This window comes from Geotrypetes seraphini, chromosome 8 (genome assembly GCF_902459505.1).
Source record: "Geotrypetes seraphini chromosome 8, aGeoSer1.1, whole genome shotgun sequence".
Taxonomy (NCBI): Eukaryota; Metazoa; Chordata; class Amphibia; order Gymnophiona; family Dermophiidae; genus Geotrypetes; species Geotrypetes seraphini.
This window is the reverse complement of record NC_047091.1, coordinates 74439240-74452983: the sequence shown is the minus strand read 5'-3', so window position 1 is coordinate 74452983 and position 13744 is coordinate 74439240. Positions and strand designations below refer to the sequence as shown.

The 13744-nt window shown below is 48.4% G+C and overlaps 1 protein-coding gene across 9 annotated transcripts in view; it reads left to right on the top strand.

The window, feature by feature from the left end:
• Window positions 1-13744, top strand: part of PCNX3 (pecanex 3) — a 151690-nt gene that overhangs the window by 91471 nt on the left and 46475 nt on the right. For all 9 annotated transcript variants that reach the window (XM_033953724.1, XM_033953723.1, XM_033953719.1 and 6 more), the window contains 3 exons: window positions 4395-4539; window positions 4746-4923; window positions 5289-5397. In XM_033953724.1, coding sequence (XP_033809615.1) covers window positions 4395-4539; window positions 4746-4923; window positions 5289-5397 — 432 coding nt within the window. The remainder of the gene's footprint in view (window positions 1-4394; window positions 4540-4745; window positions 4924-5288; window positions 5398-13744) is intronic.

Sequence of the window (13744 nt, the reverse complement as noted above, 5' to 3'; positions counted from 1 at the left end):
AAGGTTCCCTCTTTCCGTATGGAAACGCTGCGGTCGGTCATTCTGGCGGTTCAGCCGGGGGAGTTTCTCACTTCTCTCGATCTGACGGAGGCCTACTTGCATGTTCCTATTCGGACCTCTCATCAGCGTTTCCTGCGCTTTGCGATCTTGGGTCGGCACTATCAGTTCTGTGCGCTTCCCTTTGGGCTGGCCACGGCTCCCCGGACGTTCACCAAGGTGATGGTGGTCGTCGCGGCAGCCTTGCGGTCGGAGGGCATCCTGGTACACCCCTACCTGGACGACTGGTTAATTCGGGCCAAGTCGTTGCAGGAAAGCTCCCGGGTTACGGCTCGGGTGGTGGAGTTTCTCCGGTCGCTGGGCTGGGTGGTCAACCTTTCCAAGAGTCGGTTGGTTCCGGCTCAGCGTCTGGAGTACCTCGGGGTGCTGTTCGACACCTCCTTGGGGAAGGTCTTCCTCCCAGAGGCCCGGGTGAGCAAATTGCAGTCTCAGATTCGCCTGCTTTTGGCGTCCCGGTGTCCTCGGGCGCGAGATTTCCTCCAGGTCCTGGGGTCGATGGCGGCGTCCCTGGACGTGGTGAGGTGGGCGCGGGCCCACATGCGTCCTCTCCAGTATGCTCTGCTCCGGAGGTGGTCTCCCCAGAGGCACGGGATGGATGTTCCGGTTCCCCTGCGAGGCTTGGCGCGCTGCAGTCTGCGTTGGTGGCTCCGGACCCCTCACCTAGTTCAGGGGGTGGGTCTGGATCTTCCGCAGTGGACGGTGCTCCTTACGGATGCGAGTCTCCTGGGTTGGGGGGCCCAGTGTCTGGGTCACTCAGCTCAGGGAACCTGGTCCACGGAGGAGGCCTCCTGGTCGATCAACGTGTTGGAGACCAGGGCGGTCCGGCTGGCGCTGTTGGCTTTCCACTCCCTTTTGTTGGGCAAGTCGGTCAGAGTCCTGTCGGACAATGCCACGGCGGTGGCTTATGTCAATCGTCAGGGGGGCACCAAGAGCACTCTGGTGGCGCAGGAGGCGGCTCGGCTCATGGTTTGGGCGGAGTCGCATCTTCTGGACCTCTCGGCCTCTCACATTGCCGGGGTAGAAAACGTTCAGGCGGACATCCTCAGTCGTCACTTCTTGGATCCGGGAGAGTGGTGTCTCGGCGCCGAGGCGTTTCAGTTGCTAGTGCGTGCTTGGGGGCAGCCCCTGATGGATCTGATGGCTACAAGTGGCAACGCCAAAGTACCCCGCTTCTTCAGTCGTCGCAGGGACGGTCTGGCCGAGGGTCTGGATGCTCTGGTCCAACCGTGGCCAACGGAGGGGCTGTTGTATGTGTTCCCTCCTTGGCCATTAGTAGGCAGAGTACTGCTTCGCATTGTTCGCCATCCGGGGCTGGTGGTCTTGGTGGCTCCGGATTGGCCTCGTCGTCCGTGGTATGCGGATCTGGTGAGGCATCTGGTGGCGGATCCTCTTCCTCTGCCTCTCGAGTGCGATCTTCTGACGCAGGGTCCCATTCCCATGTTCGACCCGTCTCCCTTTTGTCTTACGGCTTGGCTCTTGAAAGGGGCCGCCTGAGTAAGAAGGGATATTCCGACAAGGTGATCTCTACACTTTTGGGGTCCCGGAGGCTTTCTACCTCTCGGGCTTATGTACGGGTTTGGCGTCTTTTTGAGGAATGGTGCCGAGCGCGGGGAGTAGTCTCCTTTCACGCTTCTCTGCCTAACATTCTAGAGTTTTTGCAGGATGGCCTGGATAGGGGCCTGGCCTGGTCTTCTCTTCGGGTTCATCTGGCGGCCCTGTCGGCTTTTCGGGGGCTGGTGACAGGTCAGCGTTTGTCAGCCATTCCTGATGTGATTCGCTTTCTTAGGGCGGCCAAGTTGATCAGGCCTCCCATAAGGCCCTCGATTCCCTCTTGGGATCTCAATCTGGTTCTCTCGGTTCTAGTGCGCCCTCCTTTCGAGCCGTTGGATGGCTGTTCGTTGAAGGACCTTACGCTGAAGTCGGTCTTTTTGGTGGCCATTACTTCCGCTAGACGGGTGTCTGAGCTACAGGCTTTCTCTTGTAGGGCTCCCTTCCTGGAGTTTTCGAAGGAGCGGGTTGTTTTGCGGCCTGTTCCTTCCTTTCTGCCGAAGGTAGTTTCTCCTTTTCATGTCAATCAATCGGTGGTCCTCCCGGTCTTGGGTAGTCGGGAGGGTTCTTCTGAGCAACGACAGCTGCGCAAGTTGGATGTCGGTCGGGTCCTCCATGCTTATGTGCAGCGGACCCGGGATTTTCGGAGCTCCGATCATCTCTTTGTGCTTCTGGCGGGTCCTCGTCGGGGGGCTGGCGCTTCTAAGGCTACTATTGCGCGTTGGATCAAGGAGATGATTGCTTCCGCTTATCTTCTGAGTCAGAAGCCGGTTCCGGAGTTTCTCAAGGCTCATTCCACTAGGGGTCAGGCGGCTTCTTGGGCTGAGTCGTCGCTCGTGCCTCCGGTGGATATTTGTAAGGCTGCGGTTTGGTCCTCCTTGCATTCATTTGTTCGACATTATCGGGTAGATGTTCAGGCGCGTCGGGACGCGGTGTTCGGTGAGCGTGTTCTGGTATCGGCCCTTCGGGGGTCCCGCCCGTGAGAGGGACTGCTTTGGTACGTCCCAATCGTAAAGTTAACCTCTACTGGTCTGGAGAGTGCTAAAGAAGGAGAAATTAGGTTCTTACCTGCTAATTTACTTTCTTTTAGCTTCTCCAGACCAGTAGAGGTCCCCACCCTGTCTGTTGTTGTTGTTGTTGGGGCTGTTGCGCGGGCAGTTTTTGGTTTTTGCTGCGGGTTCTAGTATTTTTCTAGGGCCGGGGAGAATTGAAGAACAGCGGCTGTGGCTCGGCTGGCTTAGCTGGCGAGCTGTGGGGACCTTCTTCCTTCGGGAATTTCTCCTCTGCATTTTCCAACAGCATTTTTGCGTATGTTATTTGTTACTCCTTTCGGAGTATTGTTTTTTCTCTCTGTTGTTTTCCAGTTCTTGGTTCTGCTTGGCTATTCGGCAGACTGAGGGAAATAGAGAGGAGGGGCTAGGATATACTGTCCCAAAGTTTTGTTTTCAGTCTCCACCTGCTGGTCATGATTAGATATATACCCAATCGTAAAGTTAACCTCTACTGGTCTGGAGAAGCTAAAAGAAAGTAAATTAGCAGGTAAGAACCTAATTTCTCCTTACTCTCCATGTAAAGGGAATGGTGAAGAATTCCAACACCACTGACTTGTTCTGAGTACAGTGGAATCTGAATTCCCACTGGCTTATCCAACAAGATAAGCCAGTGGCAGAAAATGTATGGTTAAGGACTAACCTTATCTTTTGTTCCCCCGACCTTGAAAAAGATCCGAAACGCGTCGGGAAGGGGAACCGATAAGGATCTTAAGCTAAGTGATATACTTTTAATTCCTTTTCGATATATACGCTTTTTAAGCTATTATAAGCTATAATAAGTTATTTGGATGTAGAATATACAAGGATGTAAAAAAAGAAAAAAAGAACAAAAAATGTATCTCCACAAAAAAATATTTATTACTCTCCATGTAAAGGGAATGGTGAAGAATTCCAACACCACTGACTTGTTCTGAGTACAGTGGAATCTGAATTCCCATTGGAGTGTGTAAGGTCTCCTGAGCACTATTTTTTAAGGTTACTATTTTCTCATATTTTGTAGTGAGTCATAAAAGTTTGGCATAATAAGTAAAAGCCTGTTATTTTTAGATGATATTTGACTCTTAACCCTCATTGACATGCCAAACAGAACAGTATCATACGATAATGCCACTGGATTTTCCAACATACAATTTATTTGACCCCCATATTGATTTCCAAAAAGCAAGAATCATTGGACAATAGAATATCAAATGATCTAATGTTCCAGCTTCGAGATGACAGTGCCAACACCTATTAGATTTAGAGCAGGGATCTCAAAGTCCCTCCTTGAGGACCGCAATCCAGTCGGGTTTTCATGGATTTCCCCAATGAATATGCAATGAAAGCAGTGCATGCACATAGATCTCATGCATATTCATTGGGGAAATCCTGAAAACCCGACTTTGAGTCCCCTGATTTAGAGCCATCTCATTTCTGTAAACGAACTGGGGTCCGAGTGTATTGAAAGACCATAACATAACTGAGGTTTATGGTGCCTTCGGATGACATCACCCATATATGGCTGACTCATCCTGCTTGTCCATGGAGAACTGAGATTTATGGAAGAGAATAATATCTTGAGGTGAGAATAGGGGGAGGAAGGAGGCTGAGTATGCTGCAAGACTGTAATACACCTCTGAGGTCTTTAGAAAAGGAGCAAATGGAGAGGGACTGTTTCCAGTCTCTTCAGGTTGAAGTAATTCTTTTTCCCCTCCCATCCTAGAAGAGTGATACCAGTTTATCTTGTCTTACCTACAGGTGAGGCCCAATTAATGTGGTTTGAGAAACTCTATGCATGGTTGCAGTGCATTGAAAGGTACTTCATCTACCCCTTGGTGGTGCTGAATGCTCTGACGCTAGATGCCGCTTCCACGAGTGCCCAACAAGATAAGCTTTGCATTCAGTGAGTATCATAGTTCCGGCTGCTCTTTCTTCTCCTCAGTAAGACCCATGTACAAGCTGCTCAAGTTCACTACTTTCAAAACTTTCCATTTCAGGATGATGTCACTTCAGCAAGGAATCAGAACTGGAAGCTCAAGATGAGTTTCTGCCTTCACTGACTGACTGGCAGTTATTTCTCTCTAATACTCTGTCCTCCTGCTTCTGCAGCTGCCGCGCTCTGCTCTTCACTGTGGCGGGAATGAAACTTCTGCGTTCCACTTTCTGTTGTCCAGCCCAGCAGTACGTGACCCTGCTCTTTACCGTTCTCTTCTTCCGATTTGACTACCAGAAGTACTCTGAGGGTTTCTTGCTGGATTACTTCCTTATGTCCATCCTTTTCAGCAAGGTGAGTGGGGAAGCATCTGGGCCTCTACTGCAGGGGATCATGCTGGGGACTCAGGGCTTGGCGTCAGGGTGGAGAGAGAGAAACAACATGCTGGGTGTTTGATTCTGTGTTTAAAGCAGTGTACAACTAAGAACCAATAAAAATGAACTACAGTGCATAGACTACTTTAACTAGTCTGCATTTCTGAGAGATTACTGTATAAGTGAAGACATTTTGCACTTCAGGGTATTTGCAGATTCCATAGCTCTAATCTGTTAAAGATGTTTTTTAGAGGAAGGGGAATTATTTCCTACAGGAGGGGTGTTTTTCCTTTGCAGATCTTTCTCCTGTTTTATTTCTCTCTTTTTTTTTTTTTTTTACTGCAGCTCTGGGATTTATTATATAAGCTGCGCTTCGTCCTCACTTACATTGCTCCCTGGCAGATAACCTGGGGCTCTGCCTTCCATGCTTTTGCTCAGCCTTTTGCTGTGCCCCGTATCCTTTGATTTGTTGTGCAGGAGATGTGCTGTTCTACAGAACAATCTATTTGTTGGACCAAGCCTCTCGATGTTCTCATAAGCAAGGGTGAAAAAGATGACTTCCAATGGCTCAGTCCAGCTTGTGGGTCCCATTGTTCTGAGAGACTGGGAGTATGTTTTGGATCTAGGGGGAGTAGGGAGTGTGTACTCACAGGCTGAGCTTGTTAGTCTGCAGTGTGTGGTAGAGAATGACACCGGGAAGAGGAAAGGTACAGAAACCACGAGGACAGGGACAAACTTTGTCCTTGTGTCATTATTTAAAAACTTGAGACTAGTATCAATATGTAAAAATTTTACACATCTTAGACAATTGGCAAATGAATTCAGTGATTTAAAAAAAAACAAACTGCAGAAGCTGACTTTGGATTTAAATGAACTACTGTTAAATGATATTATTTGTGTCTTCCATCATGTGCCCAGTTGCTCAAACACCTTAATATTACTGCAACTTCCTGTGCAAACAGCATATGATTCCTTACAGATGGATTAAGCACTTCAACTCGCAAGTTGGCTTGTAAAAGACACCAATCATTTTCTCTCTGCTCCCTTGTCTCTCTGGGCAACACCCCCTCTCCTTAATCTTAACTTTTGCAAACGAGTTGAGAAGATGTCTTTTCATCTGCTTTGGACTAGATTTTTTTTTGGGGGGGGATTTAAGCTGTTCTTATTCCAGGCTTTCCTGTGCTAAGAGGTTCCCAGTAGTCCTGGGACAGCTCTGCCTGGGAGAAGGGCTAGATGTTGGGGTCTGAAGCCAGGAGGGTCACACTTTTAAAAGAAGCACCTGCCTTAGCCTGCGCTGAGACTTGGAGCTTGAGAATAGGTTCCCTGGAAGCGGTGCGCACTCCTGTAGAGTTAGGTGCGTGTGTGCAGGCTAATCTGATCCTGCGACTGGTTGAGAGACTTGAAGGAGGTCAGCTGCATCCCCCCTTCCCCCCCAAAGAATCATGTGGGCATGTGAGGGGTCGAGGGTTTCAGATTTTTGGGTCCTGAATAAGAGGCAGCTCGAAGAGACAATCTGCTGGAGCTACCCTTGCTTGGCTGAGGCAGAAATCCCTTCTCTTTACCAGCTGCAGTGAGCTGATGCAGGCACAGCACATAGCAGATGTGTGAGTACTGTTCATTCTGTTATGTCCCTTCTGGATTCCATATGCTAGGTATTCAATCCTTTCCCACAATCTGGGAGTTGCAGAAATCCAGACACTTTTTATTGTCCCTCCAGTCCGGCACAGAACAGATGGGTTTACGCTCCTCTGCCAGTAGGTGGAGACTGAGAACACATTGACTTTTGGCAGTAGTACAAGTGGGCTGTGCAGTCCCATCTACAACCAATCTGTTCTCAGGCTCCAGCAGGTGGAGGTGGTAAGCCTGTGCAGTCTTTCCTCTGATTAGTTAGGGTCTGTTGGATCTGATTAGTGGCCTTTTTGTTCCTTTTTTTGTTGACCAGACAGAGCTTGGGGGACTCTTTTGGGGATCTGTCCGACCTCAGGGGTGCCACACTCAGGCGACTGAGTCCCTCCCCCCATTTTCCCTCACCTCCCCAAATTTTAATTAAAGGTGCCTTAGCTGTACGCCTTGCCACAGTTCAGGCAAAGAGTACAGCTTTGTCTGCTCCTTTGTTAATTAAAGTTTTTACTTTAAAAAAAAAAATCCTGAGGCAGTACTGGTCTGAGAGGAAGCATTTAATTGAGCTTAATTGGTTTTTATTACTAACCATTTACTTTTTCCTTCTTAGCGGTTTCCAATGAGCACCCTGAGGATGCAGGTTCAAGCCCAGCGTTGTTCCTTGTGACTCTGGGCAAGTCACTAATGTACCATTGCCCCAGGTACATTAGTTAGATTGTGAACCCACTGGGACAGATAGGGAGAAATACATGAATATAAACTGCTTAGGCTATAACCTTCTTAAAACCAGCTATCCGCTCTTACCACAAACTCTAGCAATGAGTTCCAGAGGTCAACTATTCTCTAAGTGAAAAAATAATTTCTCCTATTGATTTTAAAAGTATTTCCTTGTAACTGGATAAGGGCAGGATATAAATAAATAAACCAAACCAAACTTTGCGTGTCCCCTAATCTTTGTAATTCTTATGTTCTTATGTAATCTCTTCAGTGAGGAGAGTGTCGGAACAAGCATTATATTGCATAGAACCTTTCCTCAGATTCACTGAAACACAGGTGTCTATTCACACTGTGCCTTTCTTTCTACCGAAGGTAGTTTCAGTATTTGATGTTGACCAGGAAGTTTATTTTTATTTTTTATTTATTTAAAATATTTCTAATCCACTTAATAAACTAAGCGACTCACAATATCACATTCACAATAACATTACATAAAACTCAAAAGTGTGGCTTTCCGCTTTTTCAGCCCATGGGAGAGAAGAAACAGGACAAAATATTGAAGTTGCTGGATGTCAGGCGAGTTCTTCGTTATCTTAATGTGACAAATAAGAACATAAGAACATAAGAAGTTGCCTCCACCGGGATCAGACCAGAGGTCCATCGCACCCAGCGGTCCGCACCCGCGGCGGCCCATCAGGTCCATGACCTGTCAAGTGTTCCCTGCCCTAAAAAAAAAACCTATCCTTACTTCTATCTGTATCCCTCAATCCCCTTTTCCTTCAAGAATTTATCCAAACCTTCTTTGAATCCCTGTAGTGTCTTCTGCCCCACCACTACCTCCGGGAGTGCGTTCCATGTGTCCACCACTCTCTGGGTGAAGAAGAACTTCCTGGCATTGGTTCTAAACCTATCCCCTTTCAGTTTCTCCGAGTGCCCCCTTGTACTTGTTGTTCCCCACAGTCTGAAGAATCTGTCCCTGTCTACCTTATCTATGCCTTTCAGGATCTTGAAAGTTTGTATCATGTCTCCTCTAAGTCTCCTCTTTTCCAGGGAGAACAGCCCCAGCTGTTCTAGCCTGTCGGCATATGAAAGGTTTTCCATACCTCTTACCATTTTCGTCGCTCTTCTCTGGACCCCCTCAAGCAATGCCATGTCCTTCTTGAGGTACGGCGACCAATACTGGACACAGTACTCCAAATGCGGGCGCACCATTGCACGGTACAGTGGCATGATGACTTCCTTTGTCCTGGTCGTGATACCCTTCTTGATGATACCCAGCATTCTGTTTGCTTTCTTTGAGGCTGTCGCGCATTGTGCTGATGCTTTCATTGTTGTATCCACCAGCACACCCAGGTCTCTTTCAAGGGTACTCACATCTAGCAATGTTCCCCCCATTGTATAGCTGAACATCGGGTTCTTTTTCCCAACATGCATGACCTTGCATTTCTCTATATTAAAACGCATCTGCCACTTTTTGGCCCACTCTTCCAGCTTCGTTAGGTCCCTTTGCAGGCTTTCACAGTCTTCCGTGGTTCTAACCCTGCTGCAGAGTTTGGTGTCATCTGCAAATTTGATAACCTCACATTTCGTCCCTGTCTCCAGATCGTCTATAAATATATTGAACAGGAGCGGTCCCAACACCGACCCCTGCGGAACTCCGCTCGTGACCCGTTGCCAGTCTGAGTATTGGCCCTTCACTCCAACCCTCTGTTTTCTGCCCGCCAACCAGTGTTTAATCCATCGGTATACATCCCCCTCCACTCTGTGGTTCCACAGCTTCCTAAGCAGTCGTTCGTGGGGTACCTTGTCGAAAGCTTTTTGGAAGTCGAGGTAAATTATGTCTATGGGTTCCCCTTTGTCTATCTGGCTGTTTATTCCCTCAAAGAAATGTAGTAAGTTTGTGAGGCAAGACCTTCCCTTGCAGAAGCCATGTTGGCTCCCCCTCAGCTGCCCATTTTTTTCCATGTGCTCGCAGATGCTGTCCTTAATAAGTGCTTCCATCATCTTACCCGGAACCGAAGTCAAGCTCACCGGCCTGTAGTTTCCCGGGTCTCCTCTTGATCCTTTCTTAAAGATAGGCGTGACATTTGCTATTTTCCAGTCCTCCGGGATCTCCCCAGTTTTCAATGATAGATTACATATTTGCTGGAGTGTTTCCGCTATTTCCTTTCTCAGTTCTTTTAGTACCCTTGGGTGGATTCCATCCGGGCCCAGTGATTTGTCGCTTTTTAATCTATCTATCTGTCGTAGGACGTCCTCATGGCTTACTTCTATTTGCTCCAGCTTTTCATCTAGATCCCCACTTATAATCTCCTCAGGTTCTGGTACATTGGATGTGTCCTCGCTCGTGAAGACTGACGAGAAAAACTTGTTTAACCTGTCTGCTACCTCTTTTTCCTCTCTTACCACAAATGAATTCTACCTGTCGGATCTCCTATTTGCCTTGACTAGTGCTAGCCATCGGGGCAGACCGGCTTTTAAAGCTTCTATTTCCTGATAGATCCACATGGCTATTTCCTTGGTGTACAGTAGCTATGAAAAGTAGTCACCATTTGCAGTAAAAGCATACTCTACCAGAAGTGTGGCATCTTTCTGGGCAGAGTGCAGGGCAGCACTGCCCAACAAAATTTGTAGGGTAGCCACATGGTCTACCCTTCATACCTTTACAAAATTTTACAGAGTGGCCGTGATGGCATGAACAGATGGAGCATTTGGGTCCTCTGTGTTAGTCACAGGCTCATCTGTCCTGTCCTAGACTCAAGGGACAGCTCTGGATATGCCATCCATGAGGAATCGTATGCTGTTTGCACAGGAATGAAGGATTAGATTCTTACATCGATAATCCTCTTTCCTGTAGAACAACAAGGAAGGATTAGATTCTTACCTCAATAATCCTCTTTCCTGTAAAACAGCATATGATTCCTTATCCCAGGACAAGCAGGCAGCATATTCTTGACTGATGGGTGACGGCACCGACGGAGCCCCGGTACGGACAATTTTAGAGTGATTGCACTCTAAGAACTTTTTAGAAAGTTCTAGCTCGGCCGCACCGCGCACGCGCGAGTGCCTTCCCGCCCGACAGAGGCGCGCGGTCCCTCAGTTTCTTAGTTTCCGCGGAGCTAAGAAGACGCGTTTTCAACGGCTGTTGAAATTTTTTCCTAACTTGCCTTCCCGCTCGCGTAAACGTTTGGCTTAATTTGCCTTTTTTCTTTCTTTTATTTTGTTAAAAAAAAAAAAAAAAACTTTTATTTTTTTCTTCAATTTTCGGTTTTCCCCGGCGGGGCCTTCTGCCACCATCGAAGCCTCGGCCTTCGATTTGGCGGAAGCCGTTTTTCCTTTCATGCCCCCTCAACCGGGTTTTAAAAAGTGCCAGCGGTGTGCTAGGCCTATATCTCTCACGGACCCACACAACTGGTGTTTACAGTGTTTGGGTCCTGAGCATCAGGCCTCTTCTTGCACCCGCTGTGCTACTTTAAAAAAACGGACATTAAAAAATCGCTTAATTCAACAGCGATTGTTGTTCGGTGCCGAGATGTCCGACCCCGTTCCTTCGACTCCGGCTTCGGCACCGATTCAGTCGGCACCCTCGTCTTCGACGCCGCGTGATTCCACACCGGCATCCCAACAGTCGGGTAAGCCGGCTAAGAAGCCTTCCCCGCTGGAACGTCTTCCGGCCTCGAGTGCAGTGAGTCCAATCCTGCCGCCTGTAAGACGCCAGCGGAAGCGCTCCGCCCCTATAGAGGTGAGTCCCTCGACATCGGGCTCCTCATCTCCGGGGCGTCGAGCGGCACCGCAGGTACCGCAGAAGAAAAAAGCGGTACCGGTGCCATCCCTCGATGACCGCATTACGGCCATCCTTCAGGTGCAGCTTAAGGAGCAATTAGAACGACTCCTTCCTGCTATCATGACACCGAACCTTCCGGTGCCAGTCCGCACCGAGCCATCGGTACCGGTTGTGGAACAACCCGTCTCGATACCGATTGTGGAACCCGTATTACCCGCTTCCACTGTTTCGGTACCGCTTCACCTAACCTCATCGGTATCGATGCCAGTCCTTGCACCGGAGCCGAGAGCTCACCATCAATCGGTGCAGACTTCGGCACCGGTGCGACCGATAACTTCTCCGGACACGGTATCGATGAGGTCGGGTAAGTCGGTGCGCAAAACCCGACACATGCAAACGTCGACACCTGAGTCTCGGGACCATTCTTCCCATGTCAGGGACCCTGATCTGTGGGGAGACTCAGAGGAACCCTTTCTTTCCGAAGGAGAATGTTCCTCAGAGGAGGAGGATTCGGCTGTCCCTGACCCATCCTCCAAACAGGCCACTTCCTCTTTCTCTAGTTTTTTGAAAGAGATGTGTGAGTCCTTGTCCATTCCTTTGGAGGCTGAATCCAAAAAGTCTAAAGCTTTTTTGGATGCCCTTGATTTTGATCAGCCTCCAAAGGAATTTTTGAAACTTCCCCTTCATGATATCTTGAGGGAAACTTTCTATAAAAATTTAGAGACTCCTCTAACTGTTCCAGGGGCCCCACGTAAACTGGATTCTCTATATAAGGTAATTCCCATTCCTGGGTTCGACAAACCTCAACTACCACATGAATCCTTATTTGTCGAATCCACCCTTAAAAAGACTTCAGGAGCCAGTGTATATGCATCTGTCCCTCCTGGCAGAGAAGGAAGGGCCATGGATAAATTTGGTAAGAGGCTCTACCAAAATGCTATGTTAGCAAATAGGGCTAGTAATTATGCTTTTCATTTTTCTTTTTATTTAAAGCATCTCCTTACCACCATGGCTTCTTTCGAGAAATATCTTCCTTCACGAAAGCATCCCGCTTTTCACACATGCTTGTCGTCTCTTCTCCAATTGCGTAAGTTTATGGTTAGATCAATATATGACACCTTTGAACTTACATCCAGAGCGACAGCAATGTCAGTAGCTATGCGTCGTTTGGCCTGGCTTCGGGTATCCGAGCTTGATGTTAACCATCAAGATCGGTTAGCCAATGCCCCATGTCTAGGGGATGAGCTCTTTGGGGATTCCATGGACTCAACCACACAAAAGCTCTCTGCTCATGAGACGCGCTGGGATACCCTGCTCAAGAATAAAAAGAAGCCTCCTCCGCCAAGACCATACAGGCAGCAATCGGCCTATCAACGCCGCTTCACAGCTCGTCCATTGACTACCACTGCTCAACAACCTAGGCGTCAGAGGCAACAGCAACGTCAGCCTCCCAGACAACAGCAGCAGCAACAAGCTGTAAAACAACCTCAGCAGAAGTCACAGCCCTTTTGACTTCATTCTCCGCAGTATAGCCAGTATCCCTATTCCTGCTCTCCTGCCTCAGCCTATAGGAGGTCGACTTTCTCTGTTCCTCAGCCGGTGGGAAGTAATCACTTCGGACCAATGGGTCCTCAACATCATCCGCCACGGCTATTCTCTCAACTTTCAGACTCTTCCACCTCAAAGCCTGCCAAAAGAGTCTGCTTTGAACAGTCCTCAATCGGCCCTCCTTATTCAGGAGGTCCAATCCCTCCTCCTTCTGAACGCTATAGAGGAAGTTCCTCTAGATCAAAAGGGGCAGGGATTCTACTCCCGTTACTTTCTAGTTCCCAAAAAGACAGGAGATCTCAGACCCATCCTGGATCTTCGCGATCTCAACATTCATCTAGTAAAAGAAAAATTCAAGATGCTTTCTTTAGCCATCTCAAAGAGGCTTACACTCACATACCGATCAATGTAACCTCAAGACCATATCTCCGATTCATGATCAATCATTGTCATTACCAGTACAAGGTGCTGCCCTTCGGTCTTGCCTCATCTCCAAGGGTATTCACCAAATGTCTCATTGTGGTAGCGGCATTTCTACGCTCTCACCACCTGCATGTATTTCCTTACCTGGACGATTGGTTGATCAAAGACACTTCTGCTCAAGCGGTCCTTTTGGCCACCAACCAAACCATCCAGTTTCTACAACTTCTGGGATTCGAGATCAATCTACCCAAATCTCATATCATTCCCACTCAGAGACTTCAATTCATTGGAGCGATCCTAGATACACTCCTCATGAGAGCTTTCTTACCATCCAATCGTCTCCAGACTCTTCAGTCTCTATGTCACCAGGTACTTCCTCTGCCGTCCATCTCAGCAAGACAAATGATGGTACTCTTGGGACACATGGCATCCACAGTTCATGTCACACCTCATGCCCGTCTTCACCTGCGCACTCCTCAATGGACCCTTGCTACCCAGTGGTCCCAAGCGTCGGACCCTTGCTCACGACACATATCTGTGACATCATCTCTTCGTCATTCTCTTCAATGGTGGTTGGTATCCTCAAATCTATCCAGAGGTCTTCTGTTCCATCAGCCTCCTCATCAACTAGTCATCACCACCGACGCCTCTCTGTATGCATGGGGAGCTCACTTGAACGAGTTCCAGACTCAAGGTCTTTGGTCAGCCC